The sequence below is a fragment of the Hemicordylus capensis genome, chromosome 2 (assembly GCF_027244095.1).
Source record: "Hemicordylus capensis ecotype Gifberg chromosome 2, rHemCap1.1.pri, whole genome shotgun sequence".
In the NCBI taxonomy this organism is placed as follows: domain Eukaryota; kingdom Metazoa; phylum Chordata; class Lepidosauria; order Squamata; family Cordylidae; genus Hemicordylus; species Hemicordylus capensis.
Window position 1 is genome coordinate 197,415,217 of NC_069658.1, and position 24,178 is coordinate 197,439,394.

At 49.2% G+C, this 24,178-nt stretch overlaps 1 protein-coding gene across 12 annotated transcripts in view; it reads left to right on the forward strand.

The window, feature by feature from the left end:
- LOC128342241 (solute carrier family 26 member 10-like) overlaps positions 1–24,178 on the forward strand; it is a 57,959-nt gene that overhangs the window by 21,775 nt on the left and 12,006 nt on the right. For 11 of the 12 annotated variants that reach the window (XM_053289361.1, XM_053289355.1, XM_053289357.1 and 8 more), the window contains 11 exons: positions 792–952; positions 2,601–2,765; positions 3,787–3,939; positions 4,279–4,361; positions 4,573–4,720; positions 7,229–7,342; positions 9,478–9,555; positions 10,076–10,171; positions 12,033–12,139; positions 19,410–19,479; positions 20,920–21,090. In XM_053289361.1, the coding sequence (XP_053145336.1) occupies positions 792–952; positions 2,601–2,765; positions 3,787–3,939; positions 4,279–4,361; positions 4,573–4,720; positions 7,229–7,342; positions 9,478–9,555; positions 10,076–10,171; positions 12,033–12,139; positions 19,410–19,479; positions 20,920–21,090 (1,346 nt within the window). Of the gene's footprint in view, positions 1–355; positions 379–791; positions 953–2,600; positions 2,766–3,786; positions 3,940–4,278; positions 4,362–4,572; positions 4,721–7,228; positions 7,343–9,477; positions 9,556–10,075; positions 10,172–12,032; positions 12,140–19,409; positions 19,480–20,919; positions 21,091–24,178 lie in introns of those variants that run through there. The other variant, XM_053289365.1, reaches the window with a different exon arrangement.

Genomic DNA, 24,178 nt, shown 5'->3' on the forward strand with positions numbered 1-24,178 from the left:
TCAGAAAGATTGTGCGGCTGGGCCCACAGGTGACTGCCTTGTGGTTGCCTTCCCCTCTGGTCCCGTCTTCCACTCACTCACCTGCCTGCCTGGCCCCTGCCACCTGTCTGCCTGCTCAGCTACCTGCCGTGTCCACGTCATCCAGTGCTGCCAGCCTGGTCTTTGGTTAGGTCTCAAAGTGCTGCGGCATATTATAATTACATTACCATGTGCTGCCAAATGCTGTGACACATTTGAATGACGTGTCATGGTGACGTCATAATAACATGTTGCAGTACTTTGCGTCATAGCAAAGCCAGGCCTGCGACAGACACAGTGGACGCGGCAGCCACAAAGGCGGGCAGATGGTGGCATCGGTGGTGGGTCCTGGGCAGGCGTGTGAGTAGACATTGGGTGGGGATGAGCATCTGCATATCTTCTGCCCCCCCCCGCCTCCCCACTGGGCCAAAGCCAGGCTTCACCTGGGCGCCAAAAATCCATGGGATTTTTGAAAGTATGAATGGTTGGCATTATCTACTGTATTTTATCCTACCTTAAATTCAAAGTAGCATGGATAGTTCTCTTCTTTTCTTTATCCTCAAAATAACCTGTAAGGTAGGCTAGGCTGATAGACAGTGACTAGCCCAGAATCACCCAATGAGTTTCATGGCTGAATAAGGATTTGAACCTGGGTCTTCCAAGCCCTAGTCCAACATCCTAACCATTAGTGCAGTAACACAGGGATAATTGGGTATGATCAAATGCAGTCCAGTATGGCACACAGAGATTTGCTTGTCCTTCTTTTCTCCCAGGCACCTTTGCTGTGGTCAGCCTGATGACAGGCTCTGTTGTGGAGCATTTGGTTCCTATGCCTCAGCAGTCCAATGACACAGATCCTGATAAGATGGCCTTGCTCGAGGGACAGCGCATTGGAGTGGCTGCTGCCATGGCTTTCCTCATGGGGCTCCTTATGGTGAGTCAAGCTGTGCTGCTCAGAACTCAACGAGACTGAAGCAGGCCCCTCAAAGCTTAGCCAGAGAGAGAGAGAAAGAATGAGAATTGGTCCTTGCCAAAAGATGACAAGTGGGAAGAGGATCAAAGATGGCCACAAACTCACAACCAACACACAAGCAGGACAGCTGCTTGGACTGGAGTTGCTTTTTGCTGGCATTCCCAACATATTTTGAGTCTTTATTGAGGGGATATCTTCCTTGGAGGCCTTCAGGAGACCCTTAAAGACCCAGCTTTTTAGCTTGGCTTTTAATCATATTTAAATTGCCATTTTAACCTGCTTTTAATTGGTTTCTGATTTTAATTATGTATTTCTGATTTCACTGTAAACCACCCTGAGCCACTTTAGGAAGGGCGGTAAATAAAATAAATAAGATATTTAACTCTCCTATAAAACCAACTCCATGGAAGCTCATCAGCAGGGCATGAAGGCAACAGAGCTCTTCTCCCCCGTCATCTGTGCCCAGCATCTGGTGTGCGGAAGTCAAGGCGGGCCTGCATGAGGCGAGGTGAGGCAGTCCCCTCAAGGCAGCAGATTGTTGGGGTGTCAGCAAGGCAGCAAGAGGCCCTCCTGCCCATCACCCCTTTGGGAAAGGAGAGTAGGAGGGTGCAAGCAAGGGGAGCAGCAATTGACACCCTGCCTCAGGCACACAGAGGTCTTAAGCCGCCACTGACTGAAGTATACAGTCTTTGAAAATGGATCCTCTTTTTCTCCGTGATGTGGTCTGATCCTTTTAGAAAGGCGTCTTAACTAATGGCCGCCACCACATCTTGTGACAATGAGTTCTACACGTTAGTTGTGTATTGGGTGGGAAAGTATTTCCTGATGTCTCTTCTGAAGAGTTCTGAAGCTGATGGCATAGGTATCAGTGACACTTTGTTTTGTTGCAGACCACTGTTCTGCACCAGAATGGAGAAATTAGCTCCCCTAGAAAGACTTTGGCACAATTCACACGCTCCTTCTTTTGTAAATGTGTTATTGGCAGGGCTGTTTGTACTCTGTTATTTGCTTATTTTTAATCTAAATGCTGCAGCAAGAAAAGCTGATTTCTGTGACTTGTATAAATTATGCAAAATTGGTGCAATTTCTCTTATTTTGGATTGAATCTACTTCCTCCTGCTGCCATTTTGAATAATGCATTTTGGTTCTGCTAGTCATGAGACTATATAAGGCACTAAAACCCTGCCCTCTGATCACTTAAATTCCTATCCATTCACTCTGTTCCTCTGACTTTTGAGATTTTATGAGGTATAGCCTGCAGAACTGTTCCTCTAACAGGAATTTCCAGATGATGTTCACTACAACTCCCAGCAACCCCAGCTGCAATGACTTTTAGCTGGGGATTATGGGAAGTATAGTCAACAACACCTGGGAATCTCTGTTAGAGAGAACACTGGCCTTCAGACCTTCAACCATACCTCCACCACCATAAGGACTAGAAACTTGTGATTTAAAAACAAAAAAAAATGAACATGAAATTATTGGGAAGTTGGAATTCCACACACCCAGTACTGTGGGTTTTTTGTTCTTTTGTGGAATCATAGCAGACACACAGCCCTGGTACTGGAAACAGCTTCAGATGGTGCTGACATCTCCTCCTCCTCCCCAGATAGCGATGTTTACACTTCACCTGGGCTTCCTCTCCACCTATCTCTCAGAGCCTGTCATCAAGGCCTTTACTAGTGGTGCTGCCTTGCATGTGGTGGTGTCACAGCTCCAGAGCTTACTGGGTCTACCCCTTCAACGTCCTGATGGCTGCTTCGCCATCTTCAAGGTATGTATTTGAAACCGTACTAGTTAAAGGACTTGGAGGCCCTATGCAGATCTACATATTGAGGCTCTGTGTGTGTCTGTTTAGAAAGCCACCAGGAACATAAATCCAAAATGCCTTTCTTATAACTGGGAACATGGCTGCTGTTTCTCTCTTTCTACCTGTGGTAATAGCTAGGATAGCTTAAAGTTGTTCTCAGACCAACTGTTTTGTAGATCAAGAGTTCTAGACCTAGGATTCCCAGCAGTGTTCCCTGTTACAGGGATTCCTAGATGTTGTTGACTACAACTCCCATAATCCCCAGCTAAAGGTCGTTGTAACTGGGCATGATGGGAGTTGTAGTCAGCAACGTCTGGGAATCCCTGTTACAGGGAACACAGATTCCCAGATGTTGTTGAACCTCAACCAGGGGCGGTCCTTCCACGAGGCAAGGTGAGGCGGTTGCCTTAGACAGCAGATTATTGGGGCACCAGTAAGGCTGCGAGGTACATGCCGCCCGCCAGCTCTTCAGGACCAATCTGATCCTTGCATGTTTTGCAAGGAGTGCCTCTCCTCACACGCCTTGCAAAGCCTGCAAAACGCATGAGGAGAGAAGAGGAGGCTGCTGGCAACATTCCTTCATGCCAACCCCCTGCATTTCAAAGCTTGCAAGGGTTGGTTTTGAAAGAAGGCTAGCCTCCTCCAGGGCCACAGGGCAAGACAGCATCTGACACCTCGTCTCAGGCATCACAGTACCTTGGGACACCCCTGACTACAATTTCCATCATCCCTAGTCACAATGCTGTTGTGGCTGGGGGTGATGGGAGTTGTAGTCCAACAACATGTGGGGACTCAGGGTTGGGAACCCCTGTTGAAGATCATGGAACATGCTGAGTTGGCCTGCTCGTATCCAAGCCAGTTGTTGCTAGAAGGGCTCAGTCAGCATTGCTGTTCCCAGGCTGCTCAGGGCATTCCAGTGTGACAGAAGACCTGGCTGCCCCTTGTTAATACCATGTCAGATGTTTGTGTCTGTCTTATTCCCTAGACGGTGGCCTCTGTGGTGGAAGCCTTGCCTTTAACCAATGTGGCCGAATTGCTGATCTCAGGCCTCTGCTTGGCGGTGTTGGTACCCATCAAGGAGATCAATAACCGCTTCCGTAGCCGGATGAGGGTTCCCATCCCAGGAGAGATCATCATGGTATGTGTGGGGTCTTAGCCTAGCCAGGCCTGTCCTGTCTTTCTCCATTCAACTAGAGGATGGTGGATGCATAGAAAACCCCCATTTTACACACATGAACAAATCGATAGAGTGTGCATCACTCATATTTCCTTTGTAGGGATGTCCACCTCCCCCCATCCTTAGCCACTAATTTCCATGTGACTCTGGCGGGTGGACCTTGGGCATTTTAATTAAAAATTCTGCAGCTTTTGCAGAATTCTGCAAGTCTGAAATCTACTCATCCTTGCTTTAAGAGGGTGCTTTTAAAAATGATGTACCATGGACCCCCTTGAATTTGACAGGTACTTTCTTCGACAGGTACTGCTGGCCACTGGTATCTGCTTTGCTTCCTCCCTCAGCACTCACTACAACGTGCAGATTGTTGGACACCTCCCAGCAGGGTAAGAGCCTTTCTTTCTCTCTGTTCTCTATGCTCACTGCCACTCTGTCGGCATGGCAACGACAGTGAGGCTTCCTGGCTTGGTCTGACCTGACCTTCGCATTGGGATGACATTGAGGTCAACCTGGTATGGGGGTGATGGGTGGGGAGGGGCAGGGAATGCTCTCTGTCCCAGCCCACGATGATTCCCCTTCCACCATTCTTTCATGCAGGTTCCCACAGCCCCAGCTCCCAGCCCTGCATCTGCTGCCCCAAGTGCTGGGGGACACGGTGGCCCTCACATTCGTGGCCTACGCCATCTCAGTGTCACTGGCCATGATCTACGCTGAGAAGCACCACTATGTCATTGACCCCAACCAGGTGTGTGTCCAGCCTGGAAAGCGAGGGTCTCCTCAGGGTGGGGTTAGAACCTGGACATTTCCAGCCAAGGATTCTGCTTCCTTTGCTCGTCAAGCTCCCTCCCCTATGCCCTGTAGGACTTGGGTTCTTCTTGAAACCTTTAGTTACTCAGAAAATGAACATCTATTATCGCACTCAGAAAGATAATCTGATCCCTAAGCGAGGATGGGCTTTTGCCTTTGCCTTCTATTTCTCAAAGAGACAGGGAAAACCAGAGCTACACGTCAATGAGACTTCAGAGCTGTAGGCTAATCACAACTTGTATCCTGCCAAGTATGGGGTAACCAGTGCTAGGCAAATGGGGAATAGCAAAATCAAGACAGTGGGGTGGGGTGGCGCCCCATTCCTGCTCTTTCTACATTGTGTTCTTGCTCTGTAGCTTTCATTTGAGAAACAGAAATTCAAGGCTGTGTCTCACTCACTCCAGGCATTTCTGTCTCCATCACCTGATATCCTGTCCCTATTTCAGCCCTGTTTGGGGTACTACAGGAAGCTTTTCACATGGGGCTTCTGAAGCCCTTTAATTCACATCTCCTCCAGAATAGAGGGGGTGGGGAGGGTTCACATATTGGCTAGATTTATCCCAAAGTCCCTGAGAGTTATCAAGGAGCAGTTAAGACACAATTCGGGTTTTTCACTGCGTGTTGGAGTATAGCCTGATTTCCGGGGTAAAAAAATCCACTATTTGTGTTGTTGTTTTTGGGACAACTTCGAGTTTGCAGTGAAGCCTCCCTGTAAACTTGCAGTAAAACCTGCTGTGAGTGTGTAAATGTCCCAGGAGACCTTGTTGCTGCTGTTTTCCCTATCTGTATTGATCCCCCAGCCAGCTTTCTGACCTCCTCAGGGCATCTCAGTTGGGATATTTTGTCTGAACACTTCATGGCACAGCTTTCCAAAGCATGAGAGATGCCACGTGTACACCTGCACCCCGCCTCCCAATGTCACTGCTGGGTAACTGACTTGTCTGTAATAACTCCCTTACACTCCCACTCTCACCACCCTCTATGATCAGGGAATCCTGGGAAGTATAATTCTATGAGTAGGGGTGTGCACAAACCGAAAATTGTGGCTCAGTTCGTATTCAGACCGAATTTGAATCGAACCACTTGTCCCCAAACTGGTTTGGTCAAACTGACTGACCGGTTTGTTTGACCGAACTGGTTCAGCGGTTCGAGGGGCTGTACTTGTAGAGGGGAATCAGGTGAGGATTCCCCTTTACAAGCAAACGGTGGGGCGATCGTCTAAAGCAGGGATTCTCAACATTGGGTCCCCAGATGTTATTGGACTTCAATTCCCATAATCTCCAGCCAAAGGCCACTGGGCCTGGGGATTATGGGAGTTGAAGTCCAATAACATCTGGGGACTCCATGTTGAGAATCCCTGGTCTGAAGGGCAGCCAGGGTGGTGGCAATGAGAGAAGTAGTTTAAAGTTCTTACCAGTTCAGCATACCTGCCGGTGCGGCCACTTGCCCCCCTGGTGCAGCCCAAGCATGTGGTGTTCCCTCTTCAGCAAGCCACCTGCTTGGCAGTGCAATTCCGGCCTCCAGGTGTTCAATGCGGCTTGCTGAAGAGGGATCGCCGTGTGCTGGGGATGTACTGGGGGCGATTGGCAGCACCAACCTCTGTGCCGGGCTGGTAGGAACTTTGAACTACTTCTGTTGGCACCACCCTGGCCGCCCTTTCAATGCCAAATAGGGATGTGCATGAACTGGCAGCTGGCGGGGAGGGTGACCTTTAAGAAGTTCGGCAGGGAGGGTGACCTTTAAGAAGCGGGAAGGGTGCTTTTACCCCTCCTGGCGCATTTTCCCCACCAGTGCTGTGCTCAAAATCCTGTACCCTCTTGCCACCCCGGTCAGCGTAAGACCAGAAGTGGCCGGTTCGTGTGCGCAACGTGCGTTCGCACACTGGCCACTTCCGGCCTGACACTGACCGGGGTGGCAAGAGGGTACACTGCCGCCCCACACCAGCGATCTTGAGCACAGCATCAGTGGGGGAAATGCAATGGGGGCGGGGGTAAGAGCACCCTCCCTGCTCCTTAAAGGTAACCCCCCCTGCTGCTGGACCGGTCCGGAGGTCTGGAAAAGGACCTCCAAACTGGTTCATCCACATCCCTAATGCCAAACTGGTCTGCCCGAAACGGGCTTGGTTTGATCATGGACTGAACTGCCTCTGGTTCCATTCACAATCAAACTGCCAAACTGGCCCAGTTCAAGGCATACCTGTTCAGCGTCAGACGGTTTGTCCACACCCCTATCTGTGAGGTCTTTATAGTGCCCACACAAACATGCAGTCTGCAGGGCCCTTTGGGGGAAAGGCATGAAGTAAGCTTGTTTAAAATTGCCCTTGGTTTGTATTGTAGATGTAGCTCAAGAATTCTTCCCTTGCTCCCTTTCTAGTTCCTCTCAAGGCAGGGCAGCTTCAACCAGATAAGAACCTGTCCTCACCTCACCTTCCTGTCTCCTCCCGCAGGAACTACTGGCCCATGGCCTCTCAAACCTGGTTTCTTCCCTGTTTACCTGTTTCCCCAATTCAGCCACACTGGCTACAACCAACATCTTGGAGAGTGCTGGTGGACACACACAGGTATAAGTCGATGTCTTGGAAGCATCTTGACGACAACTTGCCTTGCCTAGCACCACCTTGGTATATTCATGGTTGCTGCTTAGGCATAGCCAGTGGCAAAGGGCCTGATGCTATCAAAGGAAATGGAAGTGGAAAGCAGTGGGCAAAGGATGTCAGTGGCAGTCGGAAGCGAGTGGGTGAGCCCCAGGTCAGGTATGAGCAGAGCTGGGACAAAGGGTAGATGGGTAAGGAAGCCACCAAGGGTGCAAGCTCACATAGGGGCGCAAGGAACTAAAATTTTAACTATTAAGTGTTATAATTTATAAACATGTTTTTAATATCAGAAAACTTCTCCCTCCATGGCACATATTTTGGACAGTACCACGTGTGTATTTGGTGATTTGCAGTGCAGGGGAGGGACGGTTTACCTAAACCATTACAAAGAGTGGGTCCATGGCTACAGTGCAAAACAAAACTTCCGCCCTCTTTTCAACAGTAATTCACTAATCCTGAAGCCTGAACTGTTCGCACGATTTAACGGCTCCTCTAAAAAGCTATAGATACGTTGTTTATATATAGGAATGGTTCACATAATTGCCCAAAATTAAGTAAGATGGGAACCAGAGCTTCCCAGGGAACGTGTGCTAGGGATGTGAACAAAAGCAGGTTGCTCAGTGAGGTTTGAATCCAAACTGGATTCGAACTGGACCGGTCATGTTCAGCTCTGGCACCCCAAATGAGGTGCCTGGCTTGGTTCACATTTGAGCCAGTTCAAGCGGGTTCGGGGGTGCCAGACGTGGTTAATTTCTTTCTTTCTTTTTTTTTTTTGAAAGATTGCACTTCTGCCAAGGGCTTTAGTGGCTGCAGGGGGGGTCTCCAGCTGCTCCCCCCCCAGCCTCCCTCCCATTTTGGGGCTGTTTGGGGCCTTTGGCCCTCTGTGAGCATGCGGTGGCCATTTTGGAGGCTGCCACACATGTGTGCTAACCATTTGCTTGGCCAGGTCATGACCCATGCTCAAAGAGGGCCAAAATGGTCTGAAAACAGGCCAAAACGGACCATGGGAGACCGGCAGGGGGAGGGGGAGTGCTGGAAAATGCACCCTGCTGGCTGCAGCAGCACCCTCCCAAGGCCACTGAAGCCCACGGAGGTAAGTGTGATTTAAAAAACAACAACAACCCCATGTCCGGCACCCCCGAACCTGCCTGAACTGGTCCAGGGGGTTCAGCTCGACCTCAAGCCAAACTGGGCCAGCTTGAGCGCGAACCAGCTTGACCTCAAGCCAGTTCGCACATCCCTAGCACATGTTCTTAGCAAGTGTGTCGTCTAAGCCTACCAACCTCTGATTCCCATGTTGGTTCTTGACTTTTGCTGAGGATTTTCCACTTAACTTCAAACGTCCACAACAAGTTGGGTGAAGAATCTCGGGTGGAAGTTGGTAACTGGTTTTGAGAGGTAAAATTGTGTACTTTCACTGAGGATGTAATTTTCAAACTTTGTCTAGAACACACAAATGCTTTGTCCTGGCTCTGGATATGAGGCACAAGTGAATGGGAAGAAGCAGCCTGTTGGCAATGGAGAAACCAACTTTTCCCCTTACAGGGCTCCTGTGCCTTTAATAGTACTGTGTTAGAGAATAGTAATGTGTTAGAATAGTAATGTGAATAGAGATCCGGCTAAGAAGCTTTTCCCAACATGGAGATACAATAGTAGTAAGAAAAGCTTTGGCTCTTTCATCTCTGCTTGTCATGCAGCTGTTAAAAGCACAGGAGCCCTGCTAGAAAAAAATGGTTGGCAAATCTAGTTAGAACCTGGAGGCTGGGGCTTACTGATAAAGGCATATAATCTCTGTCCATAGAAAGGTGGCAAACCTATTCATTTTTAACACACAGAAATCAACAAGTTCTTTGTCTATGCCAGGAAAAAATATATATTTTGTTTGTTTTTGGTTCTTATGCACAAAGCCTTTGCCAATAAAAATGTGACGACTTTATGGTGGGAATGCCATGAGCTTTAGGTACTGATTGGCATGACTGTGAAGAGAAGGGGAAGTGAAGTAATTTTAAGCATATGGTATTAATACACATATATGACCTGGGTAAGGGCTCCAGTTTAACTGGGGTTTTACTCATGACAAAATCTGCTTCCCTTTCTGACAGCTCTCTGGCCTCTTCACTAGTGCTGTGGTCCTTATTGTGCTGATGTGGATCGGACCGCTCTTCTACTATTTGCCCAAGGTGAGCCAGTCAGGGCCATGGATGGTTGAGTAGGGATAATCAGGCGTGCAGTTCATTACCCTCAGTCATTGAAATCAATTTATTTATTTATTATTTATTAAAAATATTTATACCCCGCCCCTCCAGTGCACTACTGCTCAGGGCGGCTCACAACAATAAAATAGATACAAGACACAATAAAAGTAATATGGTCTTCGGTGCACCGATCTCTGCAAAGGACTGTGCTGTCTATGCCTTGAGGCACTGAGACAGGATGCAGCTGGGGTACCTTCCACGGCCAGCAGTGCTAGCCATCGAGAACTGAGAAATCATAGCATGTTTTCTCAGCCTTTGGCTTTGAACAGCTTCATATCAGATCTCAAGATCTGTATGTTTAAGTACTTGACCTGTAGGTGGCTATAAATGAAAGTGCCAAACTATTTATTCCAGCATGATCATAGCCAACGTTCTCCTGTCATGCTAGCAAACAGGGTGTTGGAGAGTTGTCTTGTAGCAGACCCAGTTTTTCTTTATCATCTAGGCTGTTCTAGCTTGTATCAATGTCACCAGCCTTCGCCAGATGTTTCTGCAATTCCAGGATTTGCCTGAGCTGTGGAGGATCAGCCACATTGACTTCGTAAGCAATGACAGCATCTGGGAATGGGCCACTTTCTATTTTGGTGGTTAGAAATTAAGCACTCTAAATGTTCCTTCCCTACCAAAAGGGTTTTTGTAGCTGTCATTTTTTTTTTTTTTTGCAGCTGGAATAGATTCATTTATTTACTACATTTATTTACTGCTTTGCAGCTGGAATAGATTTATTTATATATGCTGCTTCTCTGACTATGCACACAAGGCAGTTCATACAGTCTGATGGAGGGAGGCTTGTTGTCTCACCTGCTGTCTCTTACTGTATGTCCCAACCCAGACCTTAAGATCTTCGGAGGTCCTCCTTCGAGTGCCCCTGCCAAACGAGGTGAGGTGGGTGGCTACTAGGGAGAGGGCCTTTGCGGTGGTTGCACCCCGTTTATGCAACAGCCTCCCCAGTGAGGTTCACCTGGCTTAATCACTTTGTTCTTTTAGACATCAGGTGAAGACCTTTTTGTTCACTCAGGCTTTTTAAATTTCAAAATTTTGATCTGATTTTAATTGATTTTTTAAAAATGTTTTTTAAACTGTTTTGTATTATATTTTGTATTTTCTTCCTCTCCCCCACCTTTCTGGTCTGTTATGATTTAATATGTTAAGGCTCTACACACGATCAGTGTGCAAAGCAAAAAGGGGTTCAGTGGGGAGAGCGGGCCTGATCCACTCTGCCTGCAGACGATCACTCACCCACTTAGGTTCATATCTAGCTTTATTTCAAGAAAGTTGGTTAGGAAAAAACCCAAGATTGGAATATGATATCTGAACCAACCAATCTTTGTTACATTGTATCCTAAATTGGAAATAAAATTCCTAGGAGGTTTGAGTGGACAGGAGAGGGGAGCAGCAGCACGTATTCTTGAGGACCTTACATGGAACCATGCATTGACTGTGGTTTTCTGTGATGTCTGGACTGACCCTATGCCTAGAGTCCCACTATAGTGTTGTTAAATGGATACATTAAAGCTGTTAGCTCTAAAATGTATAAGACTACAGCCCTGTTCAGTCATTTGGGAATCTAGGGGCACTGTATTGGCGAACATCATCCCCGAGAGCATGCCCACAAGCCCCACCCCTGAGCTGACATGCTCTGAAACCCCACCCTCTCCCTCTCCACAATTACAGCATTCATCTGCACAGGCAGACACTGTTCTTGTGGAGAGAGCCTTCCTGTTATGAAACCCGGTCCCTGGAGCGCTCCAGTACTCTGATGACAGGAGGAATCTCCGTACGAGTGCAGCATGGATCACTGCAGGCAAATGTTGTAATCATGGAGTGGGGGTAAAGTTTCAGAGTGCATCAGGGTGGGTCTTGTGGGCACACCTCTGGGGTATAGCTCCCCCCAGATTCCATCAAGACTGAACAGGGCTCCTGCATGGTATGTTTACTGCATTACAAATAGTCCAGACCTCCTCATGGTTTCTTTAACACCATTTAATGGTGGGGGAGTTGGGAGTGTCAGTGGTATAAAGCAGGGATTCTCAACGTTGGGTCCCCAGATGTTATTGGACTTCAACTCCCATAATCTCCAGGCCCAGTGGCTTTTGGTTGGGGATTATGGGAACTAAAGTCCAATAACATCTGGGGACCCAACATTGAGAATCCCTGGTATAAAGGTTGCAGAGATTTAAGCCAACGATCTGCAGTTAACAGACCTTTCCTCCTGCCAAGAGCCATTTCTGCAGACTCCCTTGACTGAGTGGTATGAAACCTGAGTGGGCAGAGGGAAAAGCAGAGCCAGTGGAAGGGGGCAAAGTCAAGAAACGCCTATCTGTGTCAAAGCCGCTTCCATCTTCTGAGTGGTTCTTCTGTGGCCCTACTGATCCTGTTGCATCTTTTCTCATCTGTTGCAGGCTGTGTGGGTGGTGACGTGGCTCTCCGTGGTTGTGCTCAGTGTAGACCTGGGCTTGGCAGTGGGAGTTGTGTTCTCCATGGTGACTGTTGTTTGTCGGACACAGAGGTACATGGATGCCTGTCTGTCCGTTTCTTCTGCATAGTCCTCTTGCAGATGTAATTGGTTTCATCTGATGCAATTGATATAAATAAAAGCAATACTCCTGTTGGGGCGGAGTTGGGGGGCGGGGCGGAGAAAGCATGCTTTGTTTTTAGATTATGCTAGAATTGTCAATTATCCCTCAGACGAGGATTGTATCCGAGGATCATGGGTTGTTGCCACCTACTGCTCCGAGACAGGGCCAATCAAAAAAGATCTTGACAGCAGGAGGGAAGGACAACCCCCTCGCCCCTTCAGTCTTCCGCCCTGTCTCGCTCCAAGCAGGTGCTCCTTTTTGCTTCGCTCCAGTGTCACCTCTCCTTTTCATTTTCCTGGTGGTTCTGGGTTAGTTAGACCTTTGAGAGAAGGATCTGTCCTAGTGTGTCCGCTCGCGATCTTTCCTGCATTCGTGGCGGCAATTTGTGAACCATGGAGGTTTCAGTTTCACGCTGTGAGAGGGAGGCCTCTTCCTCCCTCTCTGAGGACTTGGTCGCCCCAGCGACGTGCCGTGCTGAGTGGGCTGCGGCTACCTCTCCCGCGCCCAAGACTCAGCCCCCCAAGGCGAAAAAACTTAAGAAGCTCTCCGAGGAGAAAAAAGCGGCAGCGTGCGCGGCCAAGTGTGTCGCCCACAGTCGCCTGTGGGGTCCCAGCTGGTGGGTGTTGCTCGAGGGCAGGGAGTGTCAGGCGGGGGAATTCAGCCCCCACCGCTGCTACAGGAGGGCGGCTCGGTAGCTCGAGCGGAGGAAGAGTCGGGCGGAGGAATTCCGTCCCCGCTGCCTCTACAGGAGAGCGGCGTGGTGCCTCAGCTTCGGTCAGCAGAGTGGAGCTCTCAGGTAGGGACTCCGCTGCCAGGAGAGTCGCCTGCCAAGCACGCCTGCCCTTCTCCCTCTCTTCAAGAACGGGGGCAATCTGGGGCGACTGAGGAGGAGATTCCTCCGAGTTTCGCTGCCCTCCTCTGGCGGGTAGTCGCGGAGGAGTTTGGCAAGCTTGTTCCTGATCTCGCCCGGCAGATTCCCACCTCTGCCGCTCCGGCTGCCATTTTGGGTGCTCAGGCAGCGGGAACAGCCAATCCGGCCGCCATTTCGGGTGTTCAAGCGGGAACATCTCCCGTTTTGCCACCTCAGCCGTTTGTTCCTGGGTCTCTGCGGGCACCCTTGGGACCGCCTACCCTGCCCCCCTGTGCTCCTTCTCACCCTACTGGGCAGGGGTCTGCCTTAACGGCACCCATTTTGTTCCCAGCAGAGGACAGGGAGCAGCCTTCTGAGGATTCAGATTCGGGCAGAGAGGAGGGGGAGCTGTCTGGAGATGAAGGAGAAATTTTGCCGCCTTCCCAGGCCCCCTATAGTTTATTTAGTCAAGCTGATTTCCCAGTTCTCCTGCATAAGGCGCATAAATCTCTGCGTTTTGAGGGACTGGTGCCGGCTCCTCAGGAAGCTCCTGAAGGAGATCCAGCTGTTTTGCCTTTGCTCAGGGCCCCAGAGGTGGCGGTCCCTTGTTCTCAGATATTTCTAGACATTATTCGGGGTGAGTGGGACCGGCCCTTAGAAAGCAAGGGCCCTCCACCCGGGGTTAGGCGCCTTTACACTATTACTAAGCCCATTATGGATATGCTCCAGGTTCCCCCAGTGGACAAGGAAGTCGTGGCTCTCGTGACTGGGGCAGTCCTCCCGAAGGACGGGGACGAGGTGCTTCGTAACATTGAGGACAGGAAGTGTGATGCTTCGTTGCGTCATTCCCATGAAGCTTTGGCGCTTGCTGTGAGAGCCTTGGTGGCCACTTCTATTTTTGCTCGGGCCTCGGTCCTGTGGGTCAGGGAGCTTCTTCCTCTGGTCCCGCCGGAACTAGTGACCCTTAGAAAGGGTCTAAACAAATTAGGCAAGGCTTCTGCCTTTATGGCAGATAGCTCCCTTGACACCGTCCAACTGTCTGCCTGGGCCATGGCCTCTGACATCACCGTCAGAAGGCACTTGTGGCTCAAGAATTGGAAAGTAGATCAAAAATCGAGAAGTAATTTAGCCAATTCTTCCTCTAAGGGAGGTAAGCTTTTTTGGGAAGCATTGGATCCGGTGCAAATCGAAACTAAGGATAAGAAAAAGGCTATGCCCTCCTCCGTGCAGCGGCAGGAGCGCAGATCCTTCTCTAATGCTTCTTCTTCTTATTCCTACTCCTCAAGCAGTTTTGGGCAGAGGGGGTTCCTGTCTAATTTTCGTTCCCGTCAGAACAAGCAGGACAAGCCTTCCTGATCCAGATCCCAGGGCTTTGCCAGAGACCGTCCTCAACCAAAATTCCAGCAGTCAGGCCAGTATGCAAAGTCCAGGTTCAAACGTCCCGCTCCACAATGACTCCGTTTCGGGGCGGCAGGTGGGCGGCCGGCTGGGGTTCTTTGCTCACCAGTGGGCCCGGACGTCCATAGACGCCTGGGTTCGGCGCACAGTTTCCCTGGGCTACAGCCTGGAGTTCCTGTCCCGTCCTCCAGATCGCTTTCTCTCCTCTCCTCAGTCCTGCAATGTCCACAAGCATTCCCTGATGGTCAAGGCAATTCACCATCTGCTCGACATCAGGGCGATCGAACCGGTCCCCCCAGAGGAGGTGGGACATGGAGTCTATTCTATACTCTTCTTGGTTCCAAAAAAGACCACGGAATGGAGAGCCATCCTGGACTTAAAGTTTGTCAACGGCTTCCTCAAGGGGAGGCACTTTTGGATGGAAACCCTGAGGTCCATCCTAATGGCTCTCCAGGAAGGGGACTTCTTGGCCTCCATAGACCTCAAGGAGGCTTATCTCCATGTTCCCATTCATCCTCTGGACAGGAGGTTTCTGCGTTTCGCATACGCAGGGGTTCACTACCAGTACTGGGCTCTCCCCTTCGGTCTCTCGACTGCGCCGCGAGTGTTCACCAAGATCATGGTGGCACTTGTGGCGCACTTGCGGACCAATGGGATACATCTTTACCCGTATTTGGACGACCTTTTAATAAGGTCACCATTTTGGGAGAAGGGGCTGTAGGATATCAAGGAGACCCTGGCGGTCTTGGCAGGTCACGGTTTTCTAGTGAACTTCAAAAAGAGCTCCCTCACCCCCAGCAACGTGATTCAGCATTTGGGGGTGATAATAGATACGTCGCGGGGGATGGTCCACCTGACTGACTAAAGGAGACAGAAACTGTTCGCTGCTTGCTGCAGGCTGCTGGGCCATGCTCGATCAAACATTTTGTTTCTATCACAATTGCAGGGTCTGATGGTTTCCACGATCGGGATCGTGCCTTGGGCACGTTTTCATTCTCGTCCTCTGCAGTGGCTTCTCCTACCTCTTCAGGATCTAGTCGCGGGCAGGTCGAGACTCAGAGTGTCCCTGACCCCTCGTGTGCGCCTATCTCTCAGGTGGTGGGCATCCCAGGCTCTCCGCAAGGGGGTGAGTTTCCTTTCGGTCGACCGTGTCGTGGTAACGACCAACGCAAGTCTCCTAGGTTGGGGAGGTCACTGCGGTCACCAGGTGTCTCAAGGTCAGTGGTCAGATGAAGAGCGGTGTCAGTCCATCAACTGGCTAGAACTCCGGGCGGTCCGACTGACTCTTGCTCAGTTTCTTCCCGAGGTTCGCGGTCGGCATGTCCTGGTTCGCACCGACAATGCCACCACCAAGGCACACCTCAATCGTCAGGGGGGGACGAAGTCTTGGCCCTTGATGTGTGAGGCCGAGAGCCTGCTGCTTTGGGCAGAAAAGACTCTGTGCTCATTGGAGGCCGATCATGTCAGCGGGGTGGACAACACGGTGGCAGACTGGCTGAGCCTGTCCCAGCTGGATCAGGGGAGTGGATCCTGGACAATCAGGTCTTCAGGGAGATTGTTCGCCAGTTCGGGGCTCCCCTGGTCGACCTCTTTGCGCTTCTAGACAACGCCAAGCTGCCCAGATTCTTCTCAAGGTATCCATCTCCGGGGACGGAGGGGGTGGATGCTCTGATGTCCCCCTGGCCGCAGGGTCTGCTTTATGCCTTCCCGCCTTTTGCAGTGCTATCCCGGACGGTGCGAAGGATCAGGCACCAGAAAATGGAGGTCATTCTGGTAGCTCCGCATTGGCCGCGACGGCCATGGTTTTCGGACCTGGTCGCCCTCTCAACGGAACCTTCACTACCTCTAGGGGATCGGGCGCATCTCCTTCATCAGGGTCCTATATTTCATCCAGACCCAGAGTGGATCAATCTTCACGCCTGGAGATTGAGCGGAGCTCACTAATGCGTTGCAGCTATCCCTCTGCGGTCCAGGACACCATGATGGCCTCTAGGCGCCCATCCACAGCTCGCGTCTATCAGTCCACCTGGCAGGCATTTTCGCAGTGGTGTCACGCTTCTGGGGGGGATCCCCTGTCGGCTTCTGTGGCGCAGGTTTTGGGGTTCTTGCAGATGGGGCTAGATAGAGGCCTTCGCCCTAACACTTTGCGTCATCAGGTGTTCTCTATCTCATCCGTACTACAGGTCCCGGGCCTTTCTTCCATGGCTGGGCATCCTCATGTGCAGCGTTTCCTGAAAGGGGCGGCCATTTTGAAGCCTCCTCCCATTCATCGTTTTCCAACTTGGGATCTTAATCTGGTTCTCAGGGTCCTTTCGAAGGCTCCATTCGAGCCTCTGCGTACTGTCCCCTTACGTATTCTTACTCTGAAGGTTCTGTTCTTGGTGGCCATCACCTCGGCTCGACGGGTCTCCGATCTGGGTGCTCTGTCCGTTAGGAAGGAGTTGTGCCTGGTCTTTCCTGACTATGTGGTGTTACGTACAGATCCAACTTATCTCCCCAAAGTGAACTCGATTTTTCACAGAGTGCAGGAGCTGATGCTTCCTTCCTTTTGTCTCAGTCCCTCCTCCCCTAAGGAGAGGGACTGGCACAAATTGGATGTTCGTTGTGTGATCCGTATTTACCTAAGGCGGACTAAATCCTTCAGAGTATCCCAATCCTTCTTTGTTTCTTTCCGCGCTTGCTCTATGGGGAAGAAGGTTTCTAATTCCTCTTTGTCTCGCTGGATCTGTCAAACTATCCAGTTGGCATATGCTACAGCGGGGGAGGCTGCGCCTGAAGGCATTACTGCTCACTCCACACACAGCGCAGTAGCTTCTGCGGCCCTCTCTACCTTGGCCCCTTTGGCTGACATTTGTAGGGCGGCCACCTGGGCTTCCCTTTCAACTTTCATTAGGCATTACAAGATACACGATTGGGCCTCTGCGGATGCATCCTTTGGCCGACGTGTATTGCAGAGGGTGGTTCCGCCTTAGGATCAGACCTTCTGTTTTGTGCCCCCCCCCCCAAATTGGTTGCAGCTTGGGTATGTCCCATGATCCTCGGATACAATCCTTTTCTGAGGGAGGATGAATCGTTGGCACTTACCTGAATGGCCATTCTCCTCAGACGTATGGATTGTATCCGACCCACCTGATTGTGTGTCTGATCCTGTTCCCCTCTAATTGTCCTTCTTCTACTGCACCCTATATTACTGTGGGGTGGTGTTTTCCTCCTCTGGTGTGTGGTCTACTTGAGGGGGTGATTTAGTGTTAGGCTTGGACCTTGGTTCTTTGTCCATTTGGCTGTTCTGCATTCTTGGGCATGTTGCCTTATTTTATTCTTCTGCAGTGTCTGTTCTAGTTTCTTTTTGGAGCTTCGAAGCACTTTGTTAATGACTGAAGGGGCGAGGGGGTTGTCCTTCCCTCCTGCTGTCAAGATCTTTTTTGATTGGCCCTAACTCGGAGCAGTAGGTGGCGACAACCCATGATCCTTGGATACAATCCATACATCTGAGGAGAATGACCATTCAGGTAAGTGCCAACGATTCATTTTCTATGATTGCCCTGGAATCTCCAGGGCTAATCTCCATGTTTGCTGATCGAATGACCATAACAATAAAGATTTGATTTGATTTGATCTCCATGTGGCCACTGAAAGCAATCCTAGGTCTCCTAATGGCTTGATGGTGTGCAAATATGATGAGGTGGGATCTTCAGGAGTAGCTTCAGGCAGAGTTGGCATACATTTATTTCTCAGCCATCACTGTCTTAGAAAAATTGTTAATTCCTAAGTGAGAAAGAAAGGAGAATACCACTTCTTAGATAATGTTGGTTACCTGCTATTGTAAATTCTTACATTAAAAATCATTTTTTAAAATTCAAAAAACTGCTAGAGGGCACGCCATCCAAAAGATTTCCCATCAATTAATCTAATTTATTTAATTCTGTAAGGCTGCGGCCCAATGTACACTTACCTAGAGTCAGAAGGTATAGGACAGTCAACATGTAGGATTGGAAGCAAGTCCCAAAGCAATCAAAAGGGCTCACTTCTGGGTAGACGCACCACAAACTGGGATTTAAATATTGTAGCTCTGCTTTCATAGTATTGTTGAATTACTTTGACAGAACAATCCCAATAAATAATTTTGAGTTTCTTGCTTGTGGGACTTGCAGTCATTGCTCAGTCCTAAAAGAATGAAAAATTATCATTAAATAAAGACTAGATATTGAAAATCTGGCAAATTACATCCTGGCAAATTACATCCACTTAGTAGTAATTCAGTGTAAGGTGGAAGAGACAATGGAATGGGGTGTTTGAAAATATGTGGACCAATGTTAATCATCAGTGATTTTTTTTTTATTTTTTAATTCGGCGAGGAAATAACCACAAGACTTAAATCCCAGGGTTTATATTATTTTACACAGTTGCTAATTCTTGGTCTCGTCTTCTTTTCTTTTCTTATGTGTGTGTGGGTGGTGGGTTTTTTTGCATATTACTACTTTACAAAAAATAATACTTTTTAAAAGAATGCATGTGAACTGGGCCTATGGAGATGATCTTGGGGTGCCAAGTGGTGGCTAAGGCTGCACTAGTGCCAGAGGTTCCTGGTTGGAAATGTTGAGCCACTTCTCCTGTTTATCTTGACAACGTTGGCACTTTTGCATAATGGTTCAGCTTATGGTGCAGCTCCTCCCTCCGTGCCAGCGTTACCCCTCCTGGCAACTGGGACAATGCTGGCTCAGTGAGAAGCTGCCTTGTGAGCTTCTTCCAAAGTGGCCTGGGGCTTCTCCAGTTTTCCTGGCACTGCAGGAAGGAGCCATGTTGGAGCAGCTCCCATGCCACAGAGGTAACATGAGACTCTGGCTCCCTAAAAAGCTTTCACCTCCTGTCATGCTTGCTTGGGGTGTTGGGGAGGCTCTGCCCAAAAGGATAACAGCCAGCTCAGTCGTTCATGTTGCTTGCTCTTCCAACAGGGCCGAGTGTTCAGTGCTGGGCAGGGCAGCTGATACGGAGATCTACAAACCTGTCAAGTCCAATAGCAAGGTAAGGGTGGTGGGGACATAAAAATGCACTCTCGTATCATGCCTGTGTCTGAAGTTGTAGCCCCACTGCAGTCACTACTACAGCAAGAAAAGGACAAAAACTCTGCAGTGGAACCTCCAGTTTTTGATAGGCTACGACAATTCTTTACTAGATAATTCATCCCGATACTTGCTGGGTGACTCTGGGCCAGTCACTTCTCTCTCAGCCTAACCTACTCCACAGGGTTGTTGTGAGGAGAAACTCAAGTATGTAGTACACCGCTCTGGGCTCCTTGGAGGAAGAGCGGGATATAAATGTAGTAAATAAATAAATAAATTCCCTGCCTCTGTCTTACCTTTTGATAAATCCTTTTGCTTTCCCCCTACTCCACCCCACCCCCGAATATTGAGGGTGGGTCATAAAGTGGTGGGGGGATTGCATTTTGGGGCTTATTGTGCATCCTTGGCCATTGTTTCTGGAAAAGCAGGCTGTTTTGTCATTGTTAGTGACATTGTGATAAGATCCAAGTGGTGTGGAAATCCGTCACTGAAATTATAAGGACTGGAGAAATTTGATATTGGAAATTTTACAGCAGACCAACAAAAAAGATGGTTTAACAGATTTTGTAATGAAGATTTGATAGATTTTCCATAATTATTAGAAGCATTATAGTGGCTGACACCCAGACCAATGTTTTCCTAGTGCAAACATTGTCCTAGCTATTTCTGCTAAGTAGGGAGCTTGCATTCCAGGTGTGAAGCTGCTGTGAAACCTCTTCCTCAGTCCATATCTTCTGCAGGGATTGATGCCAAGCTATCCACTGTCCTTGTGCAGGTGCTGCACTTGCACAATTGGACCAAGTGTGTAAGAGATTGCGCAACTTTGAGCATTTGCTCAGCTACATGATCTTCTTGTTTGTTGTACTAATGCAGCATTAGTCTGGATGTCACCCAGTGTCTGTAATGGATTATAATTTAGCTTTAGACTGTATGATATTATAGGGCTGTTTAAAGGCTGTTCTCTCAGAAGACAGTCTGAAGTTAGTATTCAGTATTCTGATGCTGCTAGTATGGAAACAGCATGACATTGGAGGTCAGAACTGTATCCCAGGAGGACCTGGAATGTAGCAGAAATTACTAAATTAGTGGACCTAGTTAACGCCCCAAATGGGTAAAACATAACCAGTAGCTTTGGGATAAGAAGAGGCTTTTTTCTTAATTACTGGAATAGATATTTGAATTACAGCAGATTACAGTAAACTTGTTTTCAAAACCTTCAGATTTACTGGAATTTGTATTTTGTTATGTATACTTAAACAAGCATTTTATTTTTTAAAAATGGATTCATTTCCTAAAAGATTGTGCCTCAGGAACAAATTGTGTACCCAGGGGAATGAGGTAGGCCATGCCAAACATGATGCATTATGCACCTCTTTTCTCTGCCCCCATCCTCGTTTCTCAGTGCTTTGAGATCCCAGGCGTGAAGATTTTGAGTTACCAGGCCCCCATCTATTATGGGAACCGCAGCTTCTTCCGTGACACGCTGAGCCAACTTGTGGGGCTGGACCGGGACTGGGAGCAGCATGAGGACCAAGGTCTAGAGAGCAGCATCAAGATGAACATCAGCACTGTGGTAATGTTCTGGGCAGGCTGAGCCGAAATGGGTCCAGGGGTTTTGTTAACCCATCTGCAGACAGAAAAAAATTGGGTGTTGTTTTGGGGTCAGGGCAGAAAACTCAATGGTGGCAGTGGTGTTCCTCCCGATGGCCCTCGTATCCCCCCCTCTACCCTCTCCAAACGACACTTCATCATCACATAGTGTTGTTCCAAGGGGCATTCTGGGAAAAACACGGCCATTCCGTGCCCCCCTTCCCAACACACAGAGAAACCCCTCCAGAACAATGCAACAGGAAATAAGGTAAGGCAGGTGTTGCCCCCCTTTTTGGCCCAGATCACCTTCCTCAATTTTGAGCTAAACATTCTCAACTGAGAACACTTGGCTTGGCCCTAATTCTGGGTGAAGGACTGGAGAGGACATCGGGGATTCTAGTACTGGGAGTTAGCATTTCAGATAGAATCAGTTTTGGCCAAATGTCCATTCCAGCTCTAGGGGTGTGCACGGAACCATGGAGCTGCGGTCCGGCACTGGGGTGGGGGGTTCCATTAAGGGCGGGGGGGGTTTACTTACCCCTCCCGCGCTTTCCACTGTTGGCGCCGTAATTATTGTAAAAATCCCAGCGGCAGGATCCCTCGCCGCCCGCTTCAATCGACGATGATGGCTCCTCCGTGGTACTTCCCTGCCGCCCCCTTGAAGCCTCCTTGAAGACCCTGCTGCTGCCGCCCCCTTGAAGCCCCCTGCCGCCCCCTTAAATCTCACCCCGGACCCGACCGCTCGCTCTTCAGAAACGGGCGGGCGGCAGGGGGATGTCCTCCCGCCCCCTTCCCTGACGTCTGCAAAAGTCTTTAAGAAGCCTTCTGCGCGTGTGCGCACAGAAGGCTTCCTAAAGACTTTTGCAGCCCGGCAGGGAAGTAGGTGGGAGGACATCCCCCTGCCGCCCGTTTGACTTTTGCAGACCGGCAGGGAAACGGGTGGCAGGGGGATGTCCTCCTGCCCCCTTCCCTGCCGAACTGCAAAAGTCTTTAGGAAGCCTTCTGCACGCGCAGAAGGCTTCCTAAAGACTTTTGCAGACGGCAGGGAAGGGGGCAGGAGGACATCCCCCTGCCGCCCGCCCATTTCTAGAGAGTGAGCGGTCGGGTCGGGGCGAGATTTAAGGGGGCGGCAGGGGGCTTCAAGGGGGCGGCAGCAGCAGGGTCTTCAAGGAGGCTTCAAGGGGGCGGCAGGGAAGTACCACGGAGGAGCTATCGTCGTCGATTGAAGCAGGCAGCGAGGGATCCTGCCGCCGGGATTTTTACAATAATTACAGCTCCAAAGGTGGAAAGCACGGGAGGGGTAAGTAAAGCCCCCCCCGCCCTTAATGGAACCCCCCACCCTACCCTTCCGAACCCTGAACCGCCCATATCCGGACCGGTCCGGAGGCCAGTAGAATGGCCTCCGAACCGGTCCGTGCACATTCCTATCCAGCTCTACATTGGGAGAAGTAGTGGCTGCTGGTTCCTGGGACTGGGAGTGGGGCTAGGCAAGGCAGGTCATGGGTGGAGCCACAGGTATTGAGAGGTGGAGTCAATTGTGGGCAGCTATGGAGGTGGAGCCAGGACTAGGGTGTCTTAGCAAGAACTGGCAAAGTGCAGATTTGCAGCTAATGAGTGGGATCAAAACACAAGCACACACACACACACACACACATACACACACACACACACACACGAAATGAACTGTACAAGCCCTAAGTAAAGCTCAGACCAGCAACAAAAGGCTGCTTCTGTGGAGAGTAAATGCATTCTGAAGTCACCAGGGCAGCTCTGTCTGCCTGATTGTTGCAAAAAACCGAATACTACTAATAATAAATAAGAAGAAAAAACTTTGAGCCAAAGTGGTACAGTGGTTAGCAGGCTGGACTAGACCGAGGAAATCCAAGTTCAAATTCCTATTCAACCATGAAGCTCATTGGGTGGTTCTGGGACAGACACTTCTCTCTCAGCATAACCTTCCGCGTAGGGCTTTTGGGAGGATAGATGTACCCATGTGCACCACTCTGGCTTCTTGGAGGAAGCACAGGCTATAAGTAAAAGTAAATATATCTATATAAGCCACAGGTACAGCAGAGACCAGCCAAAAAAGTGGAGATCAAATGCATTTTGAAGTTTCAAGGATAGCACTGCCTGCCTACTTTAAAAAATGCATACATAAGTAATAGAAAAATAACAGGATTTTCAATTGAAGTTGTTGACGATGAATATTTATATACCACTCTTCCACCAAAGTTCTCAAAGCAGTTTACATAGAAAAACAAATAATAAATACGTAAGATGGTCCCCTGTCCCCAAAGGGCTCACAATCTAAAAATAAACATAAGGCAGAAACCAGCAACAGCCACTGGAGGAATGTTATGCTGGGGTTGGATAAGACCAGTTGCTCTCCCCCTGCTAAATATAAGAGAATCACCACTTTAAAAGGTGTCTCTTAGTCACCCGTAACTTAGAGGACACCATGGGAAGCAAAGATGTTTGGGGACACTCTCTCTCTACTCCATGCCTGCTGAACAGCTGGGTGCACTTTCTGCTCACCTTGGATTCTCACCACTTAGCCTGAGTGTCCATCCTAGCAAACAGCAAATGTTATTTATAGAGATCACTTTCATAACATAACTGCCAGTGGGTATATTAATGTTACAGAAACTGGCTTCAATCCAGACTAAAACCTGATTAGCTCTCTGCATAGCAAATGGATTTTTAAAATTATTTCCCTTCCAACAGAATCCATTCCTTCTCTCCACCACACCAACATGGCAAACCACTTCTACAATTATTTGAAAAGCAATTTGGACTCAGAAATCCACACATATGTCCTAAAAGAACTTTCTGACTTCTTATGCCAGTTTCTAATCTAATTAGTCCAGTCTTTCAATTTGCTGTTCCTTCCAATGTTTTATGGCATGTCATTTTGGGAATGGGTCATAATGCTTTACATATAGATCTGATCAGAGAGCAAGGGAGAGAAAGCAGAGGTTGCATTCCTCCCCTCCAAACAAACACCAACAAAGAAGCCAGCAAGAGATCAGCCAGCCTACCTGCTCTCTAGCCAAAATGGTGATTGGATTCTT